General features: G+C 42.0%; 1 protein-coding gene across 1 annotated transcript in view; it reads left to right on the top strand.

Moving 5' to 3' along the window:
* Positions 1-25,139, top strand: part of CNTLN (centlein) — a 1,182,709-nt gene that overhangs the window by 1,033,032 nt on the left and 124,538 nt on the right. The window contains exon 24 of the mRNA XM_085634784.1: positions 10,182-10,367. Coding sequence (XP_085490910.1) covers positions 10,182-10,367 — 186 coding nt within the window. The remainder of the gene's footprint in view (positions 1-10,181; positions 10,368-25,139) is intronic.

Below are 25,139 nucleotides of genomic sequence, written 5' to 3'. Positions count from 1 at the left end.
ATTCATAGAGCATGGCAATAAAAAAAAACATGTTGAATATAGCAACAAAAAAAAAGAGGCGTTAGCTACTAAACATATTTACAACAGAATCGCAGAAGCAGGCAATACACAGGTATGATCTGCACAAACACACCAGTACAAACATTCGAAGGGGTTGAACTAAGAATACCACACACATTTTTTCACAGTAGGGGTTATGCCCACAGCAAAATATCTGCCCTGAAGCGATTCAGCTACATAGAGTCCTTACAGACTATAGTAGTACACAGACAACAGGCTAGAGAAGCTTGAAGGTTTCAGAGTCCAACTTCTGAGTACTGCTACGGGAAACATGCTGGCACTATTAGCCTTCCTTCTCCCTGTACATAGCGGGAAGACTTTCCGTGCAGGAAGTCCCAAAAGAATGACCTCTGGGGTCCTGGATAAGGAAACTTAAAGGTTTCCTGTACCCCTGGAAGGGCCTGCTGATGAAGACCATGTATTTTCTGCTAATATCAGAATAAATGCAGAAGAGAAACTCGCGCGTATGACCATTCTGTATACCACAGCTGACTAGCAACAACCGGATTTGCTTACTGCTTATATCCAAAGTATTTTTTTACCACATGATGTTCCTGGCCTTTTCCAAAGCAGTTTAGCCAAATTGGGGCAACCTGAAACCATGAGAGTTAAAATGCCTCACCAGATTACATAAAATAAGGCACAAGTCTCTCTCCCATGTAGACTGGTCTGTGCTGGCTTCTACTCAGGTACAAAGCACACCTTTCAACGCTCACCCTACTTTTCAGAGCACGGGGTTAGCCCTAACCCACAATATACATCTTTATACAAGTCTACTACAGACAGTTCAGCCACCAAAGTAATAGCCAAGTGAGGTTGCTGGTCACATTGTTTAAAATCCAATCTCACTTTTACAGGCACACTTCACCATTGCCAGTTCGTCAATATGCGTGTGTATGTTTCACAGACATTCGAAGATCTTGGGCGAAGATGCTACGGAGAGGAGGTTTACATTTTTATTATATTTTCTATTACGGAGTTTCTTGCTGGCACACAGCATTAAAAGACTTACTGAGACAAACATTTTCCACACTATCATATTTTAGTATACCCCCAACTGGACACTTCCACATGTTTATTACATTTTCTTTCCGTTTCATGTTGAAGGCCGCACTATGTCATGCGTACTGAAATCTTTCCATAGAAGACAGCTAGGAAGATTGAACTATACAAGCCAAAAATTCCAAGGTTGCCAAAAAAAAAAGAAATTCTATTGTGTCCTTTTTCTGTGATCACAAATTGAAAATACAAATGTAAACAAGGCTTTTCTCTATTAACTTTCAAAAAAATGAATACTATCAAAAAGTATTTTAATCAGTTGTCTGTTTTGCCTTCTTCTATTGAAAAGCAAGTAAGCAACTTATGCCGGGAAGCACCTACTGGGCTGTGGTTTAAGGCGCGTATGAGCCATCAGGCAATAAAAGGGGAGCCAAACCGAAAACCTGATAACTAGGATTTTGCAAAGTGGACATTCCGAACAGTGATAAGCCACCATCGTGATACTGCCCTGCACACGCACCATTGCCAAGAAGAGCATTCACTGTACCTTACTGCACTGATTTCAAGCGCCTGGAAAGACCATTCGGTCTTCAGCGCCAGCCCTTCAAGAATCACAGCGAAGCTGAGTTTTGTGCAAAGTAACTTTATGACTAATAAGCTGTCAGACACACTTTTCCCTCTGCCAAGGAATATACTTCTTAGAAACAGGAGCTATAAATAAGGCAACAGATGGCTTCCGCTTGCTCCAATCAGAGCCCATATAATCTTTAACCAGCATTGGCATAGCCAAAGGTCTCGCCTTTGGGACCTTATAAGTGTTTAGCCATGCAACACTTGATGTTGTTGCACCAAGGATATTGTGCTGGATAACTAAACACTTATAAGGTCCCAAAGGTTAGCCCTATTGGCTATGCCAATGCTTGTTGGTATTCTGGCTCGTTAAGGACAACGGAGTGAAGAAATCATTTAAACGCTCCCGCAACCAGCCCTTAAAAATATGCGACAGTGATGGTGAAGCTCTGTGCAATAGGCAGTCTGGATATAGACATCATATATTTTTGGTTGTCAAAATGCCCGCCCCACCATCTCAATGCAAAAAGCTGTTTTGGGGCTCAGGAGTTTATGGACTCAACTGCTAGTTCCCTGCCTTCATTGCCTTTTTACATACAATTTGGGTGGGAGGTGAGACTTGGCAGGGATCGCATCCGTTCCAAGGTGACAGGCGGTTCCTGCCAATCCAAGGGGCAGAATATATGCCTGGATGCCTCCATCCCTGAGTTGCTGCCCTTTTTTTGCCTAGGAATTGTAAACTAATAGTCCTATATCATTACAAGAACGGAGGCTACATTATGCATTATTCCTTTAATGCAGTTCAAGCAGCCGCTTACATCACAATATTAAAAGGTTTCAGAGTAGAACAATAGCAACACATGAAAGGCATGAGCCATCAACAATCTGCCTCTTTTAAATGCGGCTCCAAGCAGATAAGTTAATTTTCCTTCATTACCATTATTCATTTTTATCTCTATTTTGGAGTTCCCTTGTGTGTGGCTTAACCCCACCTCCCTTCCTACTGCCTCTATACTGATCTCCAATTTACGGAGATCTCCCTGCACCCCCTTTCAGCTTATGTACTATTTCTAATGTTTGAATATATTTAAAGATTTTTAGATGTTTAATTGAACCTTAATATTTTGTTTTTTGTGGAAACGATTATTCTTCAATTTCATCCTTGTTCTACTTCCTCATGCCATAATGAGCTTACCTATTGTCTTCATTTAACTCCGAGTTTTTCACCTCTTTCCACCGATGCAGGCCGCGCACTCCAACACGGCTGTGCATCGCTACCTTTTATTATTTCGGATTTCATCCGCAAGTAGTTATTAATTTACAAACTTATTCATAAAAGAAAAAGGGGTTTTAGCAGGAAATCCTCATTTAACTGGCCTTTTCAACATTCTATAACAAAATAATAAGAGAGAAATTATTCTCTTGACATTCCTTCATCTATAAACCTTGTCACTATTATTAAGGGAAATCCTCCCCAATTATCTTTCATTAAAGGGCTTTACCACTTTTTACAAGTTAACATTTCCTATATACCATGTTTGACTCTGACTCAGACAAGGCTTCTGCCCCTACTCCTAACATAGACAACGAAGCCCTGCAAAAAATCCTTCATAAGGAATTGAGGTCCTCCATGTTTGAGACCTTAAGTCAGATCATGTCCTCTAAAAGGTCACTCCCTGATGTAGACGAAATCTCAGAAATTTCCAATCCCCTACTCTGACAAGATCACTGAATTAAGGATAAAAGACTTAAGAAAAGTAAAAAGATTGATAAGAGCAATATAGGAGGTCCAAGCACCCCATCAATTCAGGGAGGTCTTAGCACCTCAACTTCTAATGGTGGTCCTCGCACCTCGAGCTCCCAAGGTGTCCCTAGCGGCACAACCTATCTGGGTATCCTTAGCGGCACAAAACATCTGGGTGTCCTTAGCGGCACGAAACATCTGGGTGTCCGTAGCGGCACAAAATATCATAATGCTCTTTACAATATGGGAGATAACAAATCTAATGATATAGAATCCTTAGACACACCTGATGAGTATGTCCTTGATCTTGATGAAGATGATCAAGAATTTTACAATCCATAAGAGGAACTCCAATCATCCTCCAAGGACATTATCCTTTACCCCTTAAGGGAAGAAATGTTTTCCCCATTAAATATGAAACGCCCAAGAAGTTCCGAGTGGTTCCCTCAGGACCACGTCGCAAAATACATTAAAAAATGGATAAGAAACCTCTTAGAAAGGGACACTCGTAACATCCTTAGAGCTGAATGCTCTAGACCTTCTACTGAGGATAAAAGCTTCTATACCCCCAATTGGGACCCTGAACTCATTAAATTCCTATTAAAACTTGGAAGTGATCCAAGAAAAGGGATGGAAAAATCCCTGAAAGGGTGCCAAGACTGTCTTCTTGACGTACTGGGACCATTAGCCAGAATCCTAGATTCCGCAGAAGACAGCCACATCAATGGCACCCCTCTAAACACCAATCTAATCAGGGGATGGAGCAAGAGAGCATTAATTCTACTGGGTAATGCCAATGCTAGCATTAATGCAGAAAGACAAAGAGTCTTTTTGACTAAAATATATCCAAAACTAACTGACATGGCGGATAAAGAACCCTCGCAAAACCCAAAAGGTTTACTCTTTGGAGAAGACCTCATTAAATCCTTGGGGAAATACGTCTCCACTTTCACCGCCCTTGACAAGGCCCAGCAAAATATGAGCAGAGGATTCAATCCTAACCTTTTTGGGCGGGCCAGAAGACGGGGCCTCTCTTCCGGCCGCTTCAATCAAAGACCATTTCCAAGATTCTGTGGTTTCGGAAGAGGGTATCAGCAGTACAACGTGCCTCAATTTTACCCCCAGAGAATTAGAGGCCAACGCATCGGAGGATTTAGATCCCGTGGAACCTTCATCTCAAATAACCCTGCAAGTAAGAACTCTCTCCCCTCTCCCTTCTTTCCCCCAAAAAGTGGGTGACAGACTCAAATACTTCCTTCACAATTGGAGAATGATCACTCAAGATCCTTGGTTCTTAAACACTGTCAATGGGTATATGATAGATTTGACTCACATACCATTACAAACTTCTTTCCCGAGAGCCATGCCTCTCTCTCCAGAGCAACAAAAAATAATAGAGGAGGAGATTTCCTCTATGCTTCAGAAAGGAGCTATAATAGAGGTCCCATTAAAAACTTTAAGATTTATAAGCACACTCTTTCTTAAAAAAAAGAAAGACAAAGGTTGGAGACCTGTCATAAACTTAAGAGAACTAAACAAATATTTGTTTTACAGACACTTCAAGATGGAGGGCATCCATCTCTTGAGGGATTTACTTCTAGAGGGAGACTGGCTAGTCAAACTGGACCTAAAGGATGCTTACTTCGCCATTCCTATGGCCGAATCCCACCAACCCTTTCTTCAATTTGTCTGGACAAATCACCTTTACCAATTTCAGGCTCTCCCCTTTGGACTCTCCTCTGCCCCTTGGTGCTTCACCAAGGTCATGAGTGCTGTTGCCTCATCTCTAAGAATAAGGGGCATTTGTTTAATCATTTACTTAGACGACATTCTTATAATGTCTCAAGATCCTTCACAACTAGCCAAAGACCTGAAGACTGTGATGTATCTCCTAGAAAGTTTAGGATTCATCATAAACAAAGAAAAATCAATTTTGTCCCCTGCCAGATCTCTGGAGTTCCTAGGTTTCACAGTAGACACATTGAAATGTCTCCTCTTACTACCTTTCAAAAAGATTACCAAAATCAGGAAGGAAATAAGACACGTCCTGAAACAACAAGACTTATCTTTGAGAGAGCTAGCCAGACTTCTGGGTCTCCTGTAATGAAAGGTCTCAGGTCTCAGATCTCCCCTGGACCAAGGTATGTACCGTCACTTTCCCAGGGAGAGAATATCAGTTCCAACCTTATGGAATATAACATATACACAGCACTTCCTAAGGTGGGCAAACTTTCAACACTCCCCCAAAGGCAAGGCAAGAAAACAATATCACATGAGTCTCCTCTAGACCAAGGTAACGCACACAACACTTCTCTCGAGCGAGATATACTTTGCACATCACTTGCCAGGAGTAGAACAACTTCCTATAACACAATTACCTACTAGAAGGGAATTCACCCATCCTTCTACAACAGAATACTTGGCCAAGAAGAGTCCACACCTCCTGCTACAAGGAAAAGACGAATTCATACATATGGAATATATAAATTTATTAACACAATACTTTAATCACGGGCAGGCCGAATATATATTGATCATGGCAGACTCTCACATATCAAATAACCGATTGAAATACACAATCAAAGCAAATATAATATGTAGAAATATATATGTATGGATATAAGAATCAGAAAATAAGAAGGAAAGGAAAGAATCAGTAAAGAATCAAGAGACAGTAGCAGAGACACCTCACCTACTGCTTCATCATTTCACCCCACTTCGCTCAAGGGGAGTCCATTGCTTGAACCGGGTGAAAGCTCAGAGGTGACACCAGCCCCCACTCTTCCGTGACAACACGTCTGCTCCACGGCGTGAACTTCCACCAGGCCAGTGTAGGCTCCCCTTTTTAATACAAATTCAAACACAACGAAGCTTCTAGCAAGCCTCGCCCCTCGTTCTCATGAGAACCTGTACCAGCCTGCTCCAAGGCCACTGCATCGGTTGATAAGGCCTTTGCTATGGCTCCGAGACAGACCATGTACATTCCTCTGATAAGAACCAGTTCTCTCTAGTCAGTAAAGTGCGAAAAACAGGAGAAGAGCAAAACATGCCCTCCCCACCTTTGCAGCTTCGTGCAGGCACAGAAAATAGGTTCAGTCATGAAAATGGAGTTAGTTAAGCCATGCACACAAAGGCCCAAAGCAAGATGGAATCAGAAAAGCAAGGATGACATGAAACCATGTCAAAGGCAATAGTTCAACACATAATTCACATAACCCAAATAACACTATAGACTTTATCCCTCAGTATACAACATTGAGCACCACCAACCACATCACTGCACCTCAACATCCCATACCTTCTAATCTTGACAAGACTATTCTACTAAAAGACAGCAAGATTACAGGACAGAAGAGAGGCAGGCATATGCAAACCCATCCTACATTAAGGCTAGGGTAACATAACACACTTAAGTCAGTACAAAATGGTGGTGGTTGAGGGTCATCATAAGGTGTCAGACCACAAAAGTGGCTCATTCACTACAGTCTCCTCTCCTCCTCCATCCAAGCCATCTTTCCCGGTCCCCTCAACTATCGGGCCCTCCAAAGGGTAAAGGCGAGAGCCCTAAGATCTGGCCTATGGTACGGAGATCGGATCTGTCTGGATCAAGAAGCCAAATCAGAACTAGCCTGGTGGCTCGAGAACCTAGAAGCGTGGAATGGAAAAGCAATCTTTGGTTCAAACCAGAGTTTGTTTTAGAATCAGATGCGAGCCTTCATGACTGGGGAGCTTGCTTTCTCAATCAGAACACTGGTGGTATCTGGTCACAAGAGGAATCATCCAACCACATAAATTATTTACAACTAACAGCTGGGCTTTACGCCCTCATGAGCTTCAAACTCTCTCCAGGTGCGGTCCGTCATTCTAAAGATGGACAACATGTCAGCGGTAGCCTTTATAAATCGTCTGGGAGGCACCAAATCTGCGGACCTCTCGAATCTAGCAAAGAAACTTTGGATGTTGTGTCTGGAACACAAGATCCCTGTCAAAGCGGAATACCTTCCGGGGAAATCGAACATCTCTGCAGACTGGAACTCAAGATTCATGTTAGATCACAGCAATTGGAAACTGAATGTTTCCGTGTTCAGTACCCTAAACAAGATCTGGGGCCCTCCAGAGATAGACTTATTTGCGAGCAGACTAACCTTTCAACTGGAGAACAACTTCAGCTGGATGCCCGACCCGGGTGCTCTAGCAGTCAATGCCTTACTACAATCTTGTAAAGGAGCCAAGGTGTACGCATTCCCTCCCTTTGCCATGATTCAGAGAGTTCTACAGATAGTGAGACAGGATCAGTGCTTCCGTGTCCTAATAACTCCCTTTTGGCCATCCCAAGCATGGTTCCCCACCACTCTAGAACTAGCTTGCAACCCCCCCTTCTTAATTCCTACCCTAGAGAATCTTCTTCCAGACGTAGACGGAGGAGTTCACCCCCTAATTCAGAACAGGAGTTTAACCCTTCTTGCCTGGAGAGTGTGAGGAGATCCAATGAAATCTCAGGACTTTTGGCGACGGCTGCAACTCTCCTCAGAGAGTCTTGGGACCCAGGCACTCACTACAGATATAACAACATATGGAGAATCTGGGTACGTTGGTGCCTGGAAAGGAACCTAGATTCCTTGGCAGCACCTATTGTTGACATAGTTAACTTCCTTGTTAAACAATTTGATAAAGGCCTCAGCTACAGAACTATCAATTGCAATAGATCGGCTATTTCTGCAGGTCATGTCCTTGTCAATGGTAAAACGGTAGATAAAAATGTCATTGTTTGTAGAGTGATGAAAAGCATTCATTTAAGACGACCTACTACACCTAAATTTGAAAGCCTTTGGAATGTCAAACTAATCCTTGATCTTTTCAATAACTGGCCTGTTAATAATCTCCATAGATAGAAAAAAAAAACTTTCCATTAAGGTGGCTACTCTACTATGCCTAATCTCATGCAGAAGGGTCTCTGATGTCAAATCCCTGGAGATTGCGAATAGATCATATAACATGTTCGGAATCAAATTTGAGATTTATAGAAGAACAAAGACTATGTCTGATTCAATCTTTTACCCACGTTTTGATTTATGTCTAAAACTTTGCGTTGTGGACTGCATGAGAGAGTATGATCTCAGAATGTTTGTTCTTCGCCCTCAGGATGTTAACCAATTACTTATATCCTTTGTTAAACTCCACAAAGGCATAACCCTGACCTCTATTGCTAGATGGGTTAAGACTGTTATGAGTTTAGCAGGTATTGACTTAAAGAAATTTAAAACTCACTCCCTTAGAGAGGTGCTATGGCCAGTCAATCTCTCTGGTCTGGAGGTAAGTTGGACAACATTCTCAAAGCTGCTGACTGGTCAAATGCTAGCACCTTTGCACGTCATTATTGCAAGCCTATTGAACACATGTCTGATGTTGTTTTACAAAGCTACCAACATGCATAATGTAGCCTCCGTTCTTGTAATGAAATTGCGATTCTCTTATTGCCATGACTAGAGAATCTGGATTTCATTAAAGACACGGAGGCTGACATTATCCCTCCCATCCCACCCCTTGGTTGTCTTACAATGATTTAATGCTGTTTTTGTTACAGTTTATTACTGTACTTTTTATTAACAGTACTTGTTTCCTCTCTTGTTCCTTTTAGCTTGATAAGCTTGACACTATTTTCAAGAGATATTTACTTCTTTCTCTTTTCAGGTAACGCTCCTTAACTGTGTGTCGTCTGGCCATTGGTTTTACCTTCGTTCTTCCTTCTCCTTCATCCTGCTAATCAGAAGATCGTTTTGATGTTTCAAGTGTCATGAACTTATTTTCCTCCACATTTAAAAGAGGCAGATTGTTGATGGCTCATGCCTTTCATGTGTTGCTATTTTTCTACTCTGGAACCTTTTAATATTGTGATGTAAGCGGCTGCTTGGACTGCATTAAAGGAATAATGCATAATGTCAGCCTCCGTGTCTTTAATGAAATCCAGATTCTCTAGTCATGGTAATATGAGAATCGCAATTTTGCTTGATTTTAACACTCAGCCCTCAACCTGCTCTCAGAATAAGGTAATAAAAGTAGTCCTTAAATGCTTAAGTATAGTATGCTGTCAAGTATACCGTTCATCTGTAGACCACTCTGCCCCCATGGGTGTAGCCCGCGGTATATAAAACTGCAAATAAATAAAAAATAAAATCAATAACTTCCTTGTAGATAGGAGGTAATATATATATAGAGAGAGGGAACCAAAATTGTATGATTAGCTGTAGGATAAACATTACATTGCTAAAGATTACATCCTCTGTATCATTTAATTAATGTTTTGAATAACGTGTGCTCTTCTTGGATATCTGACGGTTAACAAAGAAGACCTAACAGTTTCCTTAATAGCACCATGTGAAATGTGTAGGTGCGGCGTGGCTTACCTTAACACATGGATAGTTGATTGGGCGTCTTGCTCACAGGCCTTTCTGGGGTAACTTCTGTTTCTAATCATGCGGTTTGTGGAAGACCCAGTGGCAAAATATGTTTAGAGACTAATGGACTAATGCTTCTGCTATCAACAGTTGCATAGTAAATTAATACATTTATAGTTTTTTTTATCAATATGTAACTTGTGCAGGGCCTTCTGCAGACGAATGCTGATAAGCATATTTGTAGGGATGGCTGGTTAGACCTGGTTTGAGACCTGTCTGGACACAGGGTCTCTGTATCTGTTTCATAAGCTAAGAGCGGTGGTCACTTGGTTGGCTGGAACGAAAGGCGATAGAGTAAACACTAGTCTACACGCGCTGGTACCAATGTCAGCCCCGTTGCCTTTGTCTTCCAGAATCTCAAAGTGACAGATCTGGAGGGTAAAGTGACGGAAGCAGAAACCGCCATGACAGAACTGGAAGCAACAGCTTCCCAGCAGCTGCACGGCCTAGCAAAGCAGAGCGGGCACGCGCTGGAGATGGCGCAGAAGAAATTGAGGCACGCAAACAGTATGGTGGAGGAATTTGTCACATTTGTTAAGGTAAGAAAGCTTTTATTCATTTTCTGCCGCCGTAAAAGGCCTTACTGATAAAGCATGTTCTTTCTTTTCATCCTCTTTTTCCATGACATGTTCACGAATAACTATTTTCAAATTGTACAATAAACGGATATTATTGTATGCTGTATGTCCCGTGCCTTGAGAGAAGTCTTAAATCTATGTGCATTGCTTTATGTTGGCAAGACTACACGCCACCTCCTTCTCTATTTAACAAAGATACGTTAACGCTATTTCCATTGAAAAAACACATTCTACCAGTGGTGGCTGGTGACATTTGAATGTGATGAGGCATAAAATAATTGTCGTACTGCACTGTGGCGAGCGAGCATAGCGAGCAAGCCCAAACAATCTTTGGGGGGGGTTCTCCCCCCTGAGAAAAGTTTGACAAAAGAGTGGACAAATGGTGCATTTTTAAGCAAATTTGAGGTCACAGAAACCCCTCCCGACTAATTTTCAAATGTCCATTTTCACCTCGCCAATGTTAATACCAATGAGTGGCTGAACAAAGTGCTGCGCCTGACCTGCACAATGACGCCGTCAGACCAGGCATCCTGTCTTCCGTGGTTTTACTGCCCCCATAAGAACAACACTTCAAGTGCTCAGTGACAAAGGCCTGCCAGAAATGCTCCATCTTCTACAGATGGGTGTCTCATAAAGTAATCAGAAATACTCCACCTTGTGACTAACATAACTGAACATGTTGGTATTGTTACTAACTGCAACCGAACCGCACTGTCCAGTGTTTGACATACTGTTTTCAATTAACATTATTTTGCGGAAGACACATACGTTATTAAAGCTAATAGCACCTGAAATAAACATGCAGTATAACAAATACAAAGAGCCGTCTTTGTGTACTTTGTCACCAGAAGCACTACCGTGATGGAGCATACATATCACTGAAAAAATATAATTTTTCTCTCTCCACACACTCTCTCTCTCTCTCACACACACACGCAAACACACACACGCAAACACACACACAGCACACGCACACACTGCACTTCGAAAATTAAGGATTTTGCAAAATTTTAATTGCAAAATAAAAACGATGCTCATTCCTAAACAAGATTGAGAAAGTGAGCCACAGTACATCATCTAAACCAGAGTGCCTGGAAACAGTTGCTGGCCTGAGGGCTAGGGTTAAACCTGCCTGGGATCAAATTTAAGAGCTGACAGGTCGGGTTTCTTATAGCCAACTGGAAGGCTCCATGTACAACAGGGACTGCGGTGACAGACATCCATGCCTGTCCGGAGCAGTGGGAAACTGGCCTAGGTGGAAATCATGACTGTCATTTCCCCAGCCCTCCCGGTCTTTCAAAACCAAGCACAGTCGTCAGATTGTTCTACTTTCTTGTAAGCCTGAGGCAATGTGGTAACCGCAGAGCTGCTGACTTTGGATCAGAGGAACTAGGTTTGAGACCGGCGTGAGCCACCATCCCGTGAATCTGGGTAAATCAGTTAATCTCCAGTACCTTTAAAAAAACCATAAAAACCTGCCCACTCAAATGTAAGAAACTGAGCTATGCATGCCCGTCCACTTGAGGTGAAAGGTCTGCGAGCTCAGATATCTACCGATTTGGAAGTGTCACAGAGAAGTGCGTCTCTCCTTTCAATTACATCAAAGCGATGAAGAGGATAAAAAAAAAATCTTTGATGCTGTTAAGAGTTCATCTGATCAGTGACGCAGAATCTTTTCGAATGTTCTTCAGCCAAAAACATTTTTTAGGAGGTGCTCAACTATAGTCTAGTTTGAAGACAGGAAAGTATAACCAGAAAAGTTCCAATTTAACAAGAATAGTCAGACAGAAGATTATGCAACTAGTGACCTATTCACACTACAAACTAGTTATTGGCGTTCCTAACGGCACAGAGAATACAAGCTTTGCGCACAGGGTGGCAGTGGTAACTGCGAAGAATGTGTAAGCAAGGCCCCTGTTGCACCCAAACCTTTTCAAGGAGCACGAGTAGCACAAGAACAGGAGGGGGCTCGCGTCCCACTCATGGAAGAGGCCCCTCAGAAGCCACAAAGCAGGACTTGTTGAAGGCATGGACTGATCAATGTTCTATAGCATTCTGGATCAATATGCAATGATATTAATATACTACTTTGTGCATAAACGACATCGAATTTGAAATATCGAATTTGAAAAATATTTGCATTCACCCCGTCAAGGAAATGGAATAAAAGTGATACCCACTCGGTTAACCCACTCGATCCTTTTGTGTATTTTATTTGTGATTGTTACTTTATTTGCCTTCCAGTATTATTGTGATTGTTAAGCGCTCTGATATCCCTTGGGATCTTGTTCGCGCTATATAAAACTTTATATAAATAAATAAATAAAGTGAAATTGAAAACAACAAAGTAAACTAAACACTATATATTGGTAATTTGGAAGCGGAAGCCCCCTAAATGTCTTCCTTGAGCTCAGACTTGGCGCAGTCCTCTGTATAACGACGCAAAGAAAGGGGGGAGGACGGCAGCCTTGGTAAACTGCATGTCCAGTTGTGATTATACCATTAATTCAGATTTTTTGTTTCAAGACAGTAGCAGGAATCTAAAGTAAGTAGGATTTATAAATTAGCAAAAACATTACTTTTTCACATTCACCAACTATTTTTCTTTCCAGCCAAAAACAATTCACTTTAATAAGTTTGGGTGACTTCTGCGCAACCAACCAAGCTTTATTTTAGCTAATGATACATATAAATTACTGTAAACCAGCGCTTTAAATGTACGTGCACCATCCGGATTAGCTATGTAAATGCACAGTACCAAAGCTTCGAGTTTTGTACATTTTTACAGAACACGAAACAAACGTGAATATTTCTTGCTTTCTCACAAAAAAACAGAAGGGAATATTACACTAATGCTACTGAATTCATCGACCTCAGAGGATGAAACACTTCTCTCACCCTAATCCGCTACACACAAATATTTTAAATCGGTAGGTACTGTCAGACTGATAACTAATCACGAAGCGGGCACTTAAAACTCTATTGCAGTACTGCAGAATATATCTTTAGCGGTCAAATACAGGCACGTTTATTAAGGATGCAGCCAGGATACGTCATACTGCCACCTCAGTCGGTTCCACCCTTTCAAGTTCGGTGCAAACTATCACCAATTAATTGTTGGAGGCAGGATAATTATTCTTTGGGGCCAAGAAACTTAGAATATCAAACACTTTTCAAGGACAAAACTCCAGCAGCTTTTACAATGCCCTTAAAAGTTCACCTGTTTCTACACTGAACTATTATGTACCAAACACAGTTGCGCCCGGCATGACGGGGGGGTGGGGGGATCTGTGGAAATGGGGTTATCACGGGGGTGGGGGGGAAGGCAGGAGAGGTTTGGTTTAATTAAAATAAATGTAAAGTAAAACTCACAGTCCCGCGCCGCCTCAGCTTCTGGCCGGGTCCGGAAGCCTGCCGGCCCGCATTTCCTGCAGCTCATCAGGAATGCCACCCACAGGCAGCCTCCCTCCCCTCCGCCGATCACAACGCTGCAATGGCAATGTTGTGATTGGTGCGGTGCAGGCGCACAGCGCCCCAGCCGGGAGCCTAATCGGAGGCCCTTTTGGAGAAAAGGGAGAGTGTGCATGACTGCTGGCCGACCAAAGCAGTCCGGGCCCACAACATTGGGCAAGCCACTCCCCCTGCCATCGAGCAGGATCTCCCACCCGCCCGCCCACAACCAGGCACTCCAGGCACTTCTGCTTTCTCGCAGTGGTAGAAGCAAAAACATAAAATGATAGTTTTACCATTTTATGTTTATGCTTCTCGCACTGAGAGAAAGAAGTGGGGCGACGCCCCCACGCCCCTATGGAGGAGGCACTGACTAGAAAGTGTGAATAGCGTGGAGCGAAGCTTGCCCAGCTGGTCACAACATGCAGAAGGCTCATGAAAATTTCAGAACTAACAATATGTAATGGATTACATTATATCATCTTTATCATCGCTTCTTTTGAGTACTTGCTCATTAAGGATGAGTGTACACACATGCAGCCTTCATCTGCTTCGTCTGTCTGCCAACCGAAGGAGAGGCTGGTTTGATTTCAGGTCTTTTTTCTAGCGCTTGCTTTGCGCCTTGTCTGTTTTTTTAAAGCTATTAGATTTGCATCTTTATCGAGCGCCTCGTCTAATTAAACCAATTTGAGGAAGTTCACCAGTCCGTTAGCTTCTGTGCCAAGTGCTATATTTTTCAATCTGACTTTATTCTGTATATTTGCATAAACATGGTAATTATTTTTCCCGTATTTTAAATGTATGTGGTTTAGGTTTGTCTACTTTATTATGATTTGCTAATGGTTCCTAAAATGCCCAAATGGGGAATACAATAAAGTCATGCTTGCTGTTGTGCCTATCTGCACATTAAATCATTTAAACGAGAGGACAATCTTGGCATTTAGAAGCAAAGTTCAGTTCACCCAACTTTACCTTTTCCATTTCATCTAAGCACTTTATTTCAAATGAAAACATTTTAATTTATTTTAAATCGATCCGTAAGTTTAAACTTTCTCTGATTTGTAGTGTGGCAATTCTGGGAGTGTGATCATCACTACATGACAGTTTATGAAAATCGATAATGGTCTGATTACTGACCAGTAATCTTAATTACTCCAGCTGAAAGTCTTCCTCGTCTAAGTCCTTACATAGATGAGGTAGCAGACTGCCTAAGAAGGAAGAAATACTTTTATGTATTGCCCAAGAGATGTTTTCCCTTTCCAAAAAACACTAACCGCCCCCTTGCTCTATAACCCATCCACCACCATTCTAAAGCTACAAATTACCAAAGACAACCATAAGAAACATCCCAGTATAATGTCCATAATGAAGGAAGCGTGCCAGAGGAAGAGAACTAGGATGAGTAAGGCTAGAACTTGGAAGTAATGAAGATTACAAATAAGTAATCAGTACATTATGTCCTTTTCCCACTTTTTAAGTACATTTTGTAGAAAGCACGGAAAAAAATCAATAAGCTGGGTTGTAATGCAGTCATTAAAGTAAAACAAGTTGGGTGTCTAAACAGGAGCAACACTGAAAACCCCAGCAACAAAATGACCCTTGCCTGAATCAAAGACACCCAGACAGTAAGGGAAGAAAAAGCTGTTGGAATGTGTGTGAGCCCACATAAGTGCCCTAAACATCTTGTGAAGAGGAACCCCACAGCCTTTGACTCCCACTTGAGAAACCTCTCACAGTGATGAATAGGCTTCTGAATTAAAGCCATTCTGAACCCAGAGTGACCATAGCTGTAGAGTGCTTCTTACCCACATCAGCTGTTCGAAAAGTGACTAAAAGGGGTTCTGAAGATTATAGTTCTTTGGTCCTATTTAAATAGATTAGAAAGAGTCTACGTACATCTAAATAGTGATTGGAATCATTTGACACTTCAGGCAGAGCAACTAGGAGCACAAATTCCTGTGATAAACGAAATTGGGAAGGAATTTCAGGAGTGAAGTCAGGTTCAGGCTGGAAAAAAAACAAGCAGTAGAAAGCTTTCGAGGTCACATACATCCTCTGTCTCCTCACCACCGAGCACCCTGGAGAGGAGGAGAGTGAGACAGAAAACATACAAAAGCTCTCGAGAACAAATCAGAGAAAATATTTGATCTCCCAGGCCTTGTAACACTACACCCCTGTACATAGCTGAGGAAGTAGGGCAATGTCCTCTGAGGCAGAAGTCTAGACATGGGTTGACTTAGCTGAGCCATTATCAACTGAAACACCTTGACTGCCAGGTGAAAAGAGCCCGACAAGGAGAATACTCTAGGGTGATCTTCTGTCTGAGTCTCTGTAATAAGATAAGATGAGATTGGTGTAGAGGTATATTTCTGTAACTCAAGTAATGTTCATCAAGTAGCAAATCCCAAGAGAGCCAAATAGAGGGCAGAGAGTTCTCTTCGATTCAAATAGTGGAGACTTTCTCTCAGGAAGTCACCCTGCAACTCCTGATCTCTCAATGTCCCACCCCCACCCTGCACCCCCTGTGGCTTGCATCTGCGGTGAGGACTAGCGGGGACTCTGAGCTAAAACAACACCCCTCTGTAGAATTGTCAGGGTCTTCCACAATGCTAAGGCCCGAGGGATTGATAATCTCATAGGAATGTGGCTCTCATAGTTTAGAGTTTGGACTCCAGTAAGAAAGAAGGGGCGTTACCAGGGCTTCAGATGCAGTCAAACCTAAGGAATCACAGCAGTGATTGGTTCAGGTAGAGGATTGTGACAGTCCCACCCTTCGAAGGCAACTAGGGATAAGATGTACTCTCTGGAGGTCATTAATTTGGATCAACCTGAGTTCAATATTTCACTCTACTGAATTAGTATTATCAAAGTTAAAATTCTACCATATAATCCCCTCAATAAAATGCCTAACTGGTTCCCATTAAAAGCGTGGTTGAAATGTAAATTTTGCTTCCTGATATTCATAGTCATTCACCTGAAAATCTCCCATACCTATGAGGTTTGCAACTGTCATCTTTCATCAATTGTTGATCAATATCGGTTTTGGGCATTTTTCATTAGTACATTTTGAGTACTTTTATTGCATGCTTACTTTGGTTGTAATGTTTGCTGTGTTGTGTTACCAGATGTTTGCTAGCGTATTATATGTCCAACCCCACTAAATCAGATCTGGACATCGTATTCCGCAAGGCCTTCCTGCCACCCCGCCAGGCAGTTTTAAGCAAGAATACAATCAAGGGGCAACCCGGTATTCCCGGGAACCTGGGTAAATATGTAATTTACAAAAAACTAGTGTGGTCTCTTATTAATCTCCGATGAAAAAAATGCAGGCTGCAACCTCCGACTAGATCCCTCGAACTCTCTGGCAGCGAAAGAGAAATTAGGCAGCCTTTGTTAAAGGATTTTTTGGGAGCAGCTCCTGGGTGTTTTCATAAATTTAGTTGGAGAAGAGGCTGGTCTTACCAGTCTTACAGAAAAGCTAGAGAATAGCATGAAACTAAATTAATTTAAATGAGTGTCACTTGGTAAGGTGAGTATTGTAGTAGTTAGATGTCTTGGTAATGCCTTTGGGTAGTTGTTCAATGCTCTATGCTATTCAAAAGAAGTATTGCTGCAATCCTTAATTTAAATAAAATAAAAATCTAAGAAAACCATTCCCGCTGGAAGCTGAATATCGTGGAAGTGTGTTGCTTTAGATGCATTAGGGTAAAATGTAACGGATAAGCTTTTTTCAAAAATACTTTGTTATTAATTTTAAAACATGCAAAGAAAAACTCAAAAGGCTGTGTGAATGTGTTGGCGTGATTGTGATTCCATTGACACGCTGACACAGATGCTATGGGTTTGCCCCCAAATAGCTACCTACTGGACGAAAGTACTTGACGACATCGACACCCACCTCGACAAACAGTTTCCTCGCTTCCCAGCCTACATTATCTTAGGCTTACCTAACGCCCTTACATTCCCCCTTAAATCCCGTAGGGGCAACAGATAGGCTTAGCACTGGGAGCGGCCCTCCAGAATATCCTTGCACATTGGGGGTCGGGATATCATCCCACCCAGGTGGTATGGCTGCCTCGCATGTGGTATATATTGGGCATGGAGCGTATCTCTCACTTTCCATTCAGGGGGCCTCATTCCCAGACCTTTGGCGCCCGTTCTTATCACTGCTTACCACGGAATTCCGTGAACTCACTTGTCCTAAGTACCTATGGCTTTTACGACTCATGGAGCCTCCACCGACAGCACCGTAAGAGGCAGCTGTGATGTTTATATACATATCTAGTGCTCGTGTGGGTGGAGCGTGGGGTGGGGAAAGGTTCCCGGGGGCGTAGGGTGAAGGGTTTTAGGGGTGAGTTCCAGGGGGCTTTAATTTTTCCCTTGACAAGAGTCACGCTTCAGGACTGTCTCTTGCCTTGTCTTGATTTGCCTCCCCTTTTGTTGTTGATAAACCAATAAAGAAATTTAAACATAAAAGGCTGCGTGAATTAGAATAGATATTACAAATGTAATTGTAATAAAGCAGTGGGGCGCCTCTCCTCTGCCATAGCGGAGGAGCCGCCACTGGTTTAAGAGTTAAGGTTTTAAGGATGAAAGCAGAAAGGCATAGGAGTCAATGATGTAGGATTTGGGTTGAAGGTTTTATGGATGATTGATGTAGGGAGATGGGTTCAAACATGAAGTACGCAGGGTTTATGATTCAAGAAATGTAGGTACAAAGGGTCTGTGAATGAAGTATTGAAGGGTAAAGCTAGTCTGGGTATTCGGTAAAGATAACATCATTAAAACTGACATGGAATTAGCAATAACTTGTAAACAAGCATAAGCAAAGCTAGTCGTTTTTGCTTGCTTCGAGCTCTGTGTACATAAAAAATAGAAATCTTCTGCAGTTTAAAAGTTAAATAAAAATTGCTTTCTGTATACAATGCATCTGTGGGATCAAATATAATGTTTAATGCTTCAGGTTACTTTTGAGATGGTGAAATAGTGTCTCGTGCCTTACAGTGCAAGCATGCTTTAAGGAGACGAATTGATATGCCTAATAGCATGAGGTGAAAGTGATACTCCTGTGGGCAGAGCCAAAGCCCACACTGAGTATTTTAAAGAATTGCTAACCATAGGTCCCATAAACAGCTACACTTTCAAGCCAGACCTAAAACAGCGTAATTTAAAAGTTGCAAGGTAAATGTACAAATGTTGAGATGGCGGCAATTAAGTAATAGTAAAAATTAGCTTACCCACACAATGATGAAGAAAAAGCTGTGAGAGGATGGCAGATAACCAAACACCAGGCAAGTAAATAGTATGTTTGCGAATGGTAGTTGCAAGGCACGCAGTCCTTTAAGATGGGTCTTTTGAATCAGAGACCGGCGCCAGTGAGCGATGCTTCAATGCCTACTTTAAATGCTACTGCATCTTTATTGCTATGGAAAGAGCCCTACAGTGCCATGTCTGCCCTTCAGTATGTTAAGGTTGATCCAGGTTATAGGTGAAAAACACAATTTTAATGATACAAAAAAGTCTCTAAATTTGCTTGTTGTCATTTGTCAGGATTGCCTGGTTTTCAGTCGTGTGCATACACTTCAGTGTGTTTGCGTGTATGAAAGGCCTGTGCAGTGCCCTTGACACAGATTACCTGCTGCGTTAACAGTGACTAATCTGGTCAGGGATGTCGTTTAAGAAGATCAAAGAGAATGTGAAGCTGGGCCTTTTTTTCGGGAACACAGAAATGTGATGGCTTCGGAGAAGAAATTGGTGATAAATTAAGTTAATCTCCACCAGGATCAGTTTGCAGTGGGGATTTAGGCAAATTAAATCAGAAGCCTGAAATAGTGACAGTGAATGTCTATTAGGCTGTGAGCAGGATGGTGGGCTCTGCAGATTTTTAATGAATGGAGTGAATGTCCAAAACCTGACTGTTTGTGGATGACATCTGCTTAGCGATGCATATACCAGGCCACGCAGGCATACGAGATGACTTAATGGATGAAATTCTGATTACCTGAGGGGGGCAGGCGGGAGGGCGATCAAGAAAGAGAGTTTGGCATACTTTGTTTCATGTGGGCCTTACATTTTGTTAGCTTGAATGACATGGTGCTAGGATCATTTGTTCAGAATGGTTTAGGGGCTGAACTGCTCTCTGGTAGGAGGGGCAGAACCCCTTTTTAATCCTGGTATCCCCACTTAACCACGTTGTCTGGTCCCAGGCAAATTACTTAATTTTCCTTTCTCTGCATTACAATTTCTTCCAAACGTTGGGAGCACTTTCAATCAAGTTTTTTTTTTGTTTTATTGGAAGAGTTGAATAAAAATCATAAAAACTCAATACCTGCCTGAAGGTCAAGATTGTTAAAAACATTTCATTTGGTTACATACCATCAGACATAAGATACAGTTTACAGCCAATAAATAAATAACAAACAATAAATATTATATTGCACACTTTCCAAATTCCTCCTTTCGCATTGACCAAGGTATTTCTATCCCAAAACCCCCCAAAGTCTGAGAAACGTAGCATCAGAACCTGATCTTAAAGCATAACTCCTTTCCAATTCCTTGACTCTGTTTAATTTGAACCATCACTGCTGAAATGTCGGAATTACTTCCGATCACCAACTGTGCAAACTAATTGGTCTAGCAATCAAGGCAAAAATATATATTCTTTTTCTTTGAAAAAGACCCATTTATATCAAATGAATAGTCCATAACCGCAGTCTGCGCATCTATAGAGGGGCAGAGACCCCCTTTTTAATCCTGGTTTCCCAACTTAACCACGGTGTCTGGTCCTAGGCAAATTACTTAATTTCCTTTTCTCTCCATTACCATTTCTTCCAAACGTTGGGAGCACTTTCAATCAAGTTAAATGCATATATGAAGCACTGCAAATGTAACCAGACATAAGGACATTCTAGCACCTGATTTATAAAGCGGGTTCAAGGTTCTGGTTTGTACCACACTGCACCGTCTTTGCGTCCGATTACACAAAAATATGATGAGTATCTAGTGCATAAACAAATTCACTGAGTTATTGCATGCACTGAACAGATCTCAACGCTGAAAGAGAGTCATGGCCTGCTTTTGGAAGAGCGACGGTGAACACCACCCAGAATGGGGAGCTTGATGGATCCCAGGGGCCTTCGTGCCCCCTCCCAAAGGGCACCCACCTAATATGTGCCTCCCACCAGCCTCTTTGCTGATGGACCCATCTCTGTAATATGACATAGCTCATTTTTATGTTTCCACACCCACATTTAAACGGGGGACACACTCCATATTGTGTGAGTACAAAATCTGCCCCTGGTCGCTTTAACACAGACGTGCCCCAGGTGTAATACATACATATAAAAATATTCTATTTTATGTGTATGAAAGAAACATTGTACAATCACAGAGTTTATGATAATAACTGTTGGGATGCCACCTTACGCCTATCTTTGAGTGAGCCTGCGCATCTCTCAGGAGAAACTGGAATTTCATCTTTCCAGCACCAATTCAGTTTTTGCTTTATTATAGCATTCCAACACTATATACTTCTGTTTGCCAGTGGAAGGACATGTTGACATCATCAAACTTTGAGAATACCGGGCATGTGTAACATTTGTTAGCCTAGGTTATTTTGGCGGCAAAACTCCTGAATAAAGGTATGACGTTGATATTTGTTACATAATTACTATTGTGTTGCTCTTCACACTGCATGGAAGATGCTAACGTGCTCTCCACATTTTTGGCTAGTGATGTCATTTTCTCCATGGAATATTAAAATGCACTGCAAAACCGCGATCCCCATGTTGAAAGTATTAATGTTTTTCACATTCCAAGTCTTCTGAAATTTTATTTATTTAATACGCTGTTTTATGAAAGATCCCTGGAAAAGTAGCCTTGTAACATAAAATCACTTCGTATTCATAAATGCACAGCAAACTCCCTGTTTGCTTGGCGAAGTCCAAGGAGATTTGGTGATATACACCGGTTTGAATATCCATGTTTCCTTACAGTTACAGATATTTTACACACCGATCTTCCAACAAACAAATGTGATTGGAAGTTTTAAACACTGTGCAAAATTTGTAAAATATAACTAAATTTAAAAAAGGCATAATTGGTTATCGTGCTATATCAATAGTAAAAGTCAAGAAATTGTTAAAATGCTAGATGAGGTGGAATAATTTTGCATCACCGTTCGATGATTCTCAGTATTTATTTCCAAAAATCTCTAGTATAGCTAAACATTGTAGAGATTATCTCTGTTACCTAGTCCTAGCACTTTGTTGCCATTTCTTTTACAGAATAGTGCATCCATCAGTCGGTTGATCTACAAGTATTTGTGCCTTTCCTCGGGTTGCCCTGACTAGAAATAGGTGCCCTGTGGTCTGGGTTTTCCGACCTTTAAATCCCTGCGGTATATCCAATATTGAAGCGCTTGCTAGAACTTAATTGCTGATATTGCTAAACACACACCCCTGTGTGCAGAGGCGGCTGACCTTCTGATTTTGGGGACCGGAGCCTGTGTTTTACACTGCCCCCAGGGCCATATGCACACAGTCCGCTCCGGTCCTAAGTAGCGCGCCACCCTCACAATCATGTTTGCTCTGCGGTGAGATTTCCACATACGAAAGTAATGGACCAACGTGCTAAGGTCATGAGTTGGATGATGATGAAATGAAACTGAGGTGGCGGGCCAGCTCCTGACGGTTACGCCAAAGGAAATGGAAAGTGCGCGAATGTAGGCCACCCTTCTGTAGTTATTCCTCAAGCCTCCTGATGAGGTACGCGGGGTAGCTTAAGGTACAACTCTCAAATGAGGCCTTTCAGCAGTGCTGATCCGAATTCTTGCTTGAGAGGTTGAGTCCTTGCCTTTACGTGTGTTAATGTATTTAATTTCCCACAAAAGGTCTCCTTCCACCATGTTGAATTGTTTAGTTTAGGTGGACATATTCATTGCTGCGTTTCTACTTGAGTTCCCTCTTTCATATCTTTCTGTGCAAGGCATGAAAATTAATATGCGCAAACTAATAAATAGACTCTTTGGCTAAAAAGTCAATAAAAGCATTGGAAATGAAGATATGAATAGTATATCTCTGGCCGGCTGCTTTCCTGAGAGCAGTGCGGAAATAAAAAGACGTCTTCGGAGTGTTCTTTGAATTCGGCATGTCAACAGAGGCCCAAACCTCCACTTTTACTCAAGTAATGGCCCACAGGATTCAATGAATTTTAATATGCGGATTTGATTGTAATAATCAATTCCCATTGTGTTGCAATAAAGTACCGTTTCAGCGCCCAGTTCATCACTTCAGTCTGAACCCTTTATGCATGAAGCCAGCCAATTAATTTCTTTTTGTTTCCATGACACCAGGCGGTGGGTAGAAAGTCTCATACTCGAAGTAAAACTCCTCGGTGGAAGAGCCTGTGCTGCTGAGTACACGCCTTCCGCACAGAGCGTCGGACCTCATTAGTCGTGCAACCGTTGCACTGAAAACTATCACCAAAGTGCATTTCGGGATGTGGGATATAATAGGATCGGAGTGTATTTGAGCTTCACCCTTCTAACGAAGGGTTTAGGGTGAAGTTAATATTTAATTAAATTAAATATTTAGTTAATATTTAGAAAATAGTTAGTCTTACTCAAATGATGTAAAGGAGGTTGGGAACACAATATATACTACTTTATTATTAAATATCAAAACGCGTGTTGGTTGGTCCCTGCGGGAATAGGATAGACATTGATCAGATCCTCAGTAGAGTTGGTGGTTCAAATTGTCCTGTAAGGGTTGCATATATTTGTTATATTAGTCCACGTCGCTATTTCAGTACATTATTGGGGTCTTGGATTGTGCATGCTAAATGAATATGGGGTGTCGGGCAGGGGCAGTGGGTCAAACTCGAAATTTTGAAGTGTACTTCTTGTTTTATCTTACAATTGTTAGTGCCCATTTGAGTGTTTACATTCATTGTGTATGACTTATGTGTACTACATCACTATTGTATTTTTGAAAATGGGTAAATAAAGTTTTTTTTATTTTTATTTCAAAACGTGTGTGTGTTTATTTTGAAGTTCAGGTCGACTCTACTAAATCACCTGCAGTTAAGAAAGTATCTCAGAGGTTTGTCTGACTCCTACTTCCATTACTTTCATATCAGACCACTTCTGGGGGGACAAAGGGCGGACAGGGGTTACTGGACCCCAATCACGGTGTTTCAGGTCATGTGCCACGGGTGTACTGGGGTCCATCCTACTGTGGCTCTGCAAACTTCCCCAAGTACAACCTTTTCCACGCTTGGCTCTTAGGGTAACGCGGGCGAGCAGTCACAGCCATTTCAGAGATGTAGTGCGGTGGCAGGAGCTCGTAATTACTCCACAGTCAAACAGCAGACACTGGAATGTAATGTCCAGCCCAGGGCTCATCTCATATGATAAAAGAAAATACTTTAACCACACCACAGAACTAAATATTATGTAATTGATGGAAGAGATCTTTTATTCATTGTTTCTTTACCCCTTTATGGCAAAAAGCCTAAGCGAGTGTGACAGACCTGTCTGTGTGTGTCAGACGTTAGTCCCTTGTACAGGTTACGTCCCTTGTTTTCACCTGAGGGCTTCTGTCGCATGGTTGCATGAGTAGTTGGTCCCGTACAATCTTAAATGTCACAACATGGGTCATTGACTTTGCATTCTAGGGAACCTCTGCTTTCTCTGGTGCTTCTCGAACCTCTGCTTTCTCTGGCGCTTCTCACACTGGCAAACACATTGGACTTCTTCTCCTGGTCAGTCTCTGTTTCTGAATGGCAAGGCACACCTTTTCCTTCTGTCAGCAGGCAGGGAAGCTTCTAGGCACTTCAGGTGGACCCTCAGATCCTCCAGCAGAATGTACAGACTTGAGGTGATGTCCCTTCACCTCTGGGAGAGGCTGTCAGGCAGATACCAGCCCCGGATGCACAGCAGTTTGTCGAGCACTCCCTTCTTTGGTCAGACAGAGGCTTCTGGACCCCAGCTGTGATAACTGAGGTTGTTTGCCACTGGTGTCCATCGCGCAAATCCTACTGGATCGGCTTTGCAAACTGGGCAAGTACAACCCTTTTCTCAGTTGACTGTCTGGGTAGTTGTAGTAGTCAGATGTTTCAGAGGGAGATAGTGTGGAGGCAAGAACTCAGCCCTCATCAGTCAGCCAACAGATACTTAATGTTAAGCTCATTGCTTGTCTTTTTGTAAAAAAAAGTACTTTAATAACATAACTGAACGAAATTCTACAAAATTCATTCAGATTGGCGAATAGAGGGCTGGATCCC

The sequence above is a fragment of the Triturus cristatus genome, chromosome 2_1 (genome assembly GCF_964204655.1).
Source record: "Triturus cristatus chromosome 2_1, aTriCri1.1, whole genome shotgun sequence".
NCBI lineage: Eukaryota > Metazoa > Chordata > Amphibia > Caudata > Salamandridae > Triturus > Triturus cristatus.
This window is presented reverse-complemented; position numbering and strand designations above follow the sequence as displayed.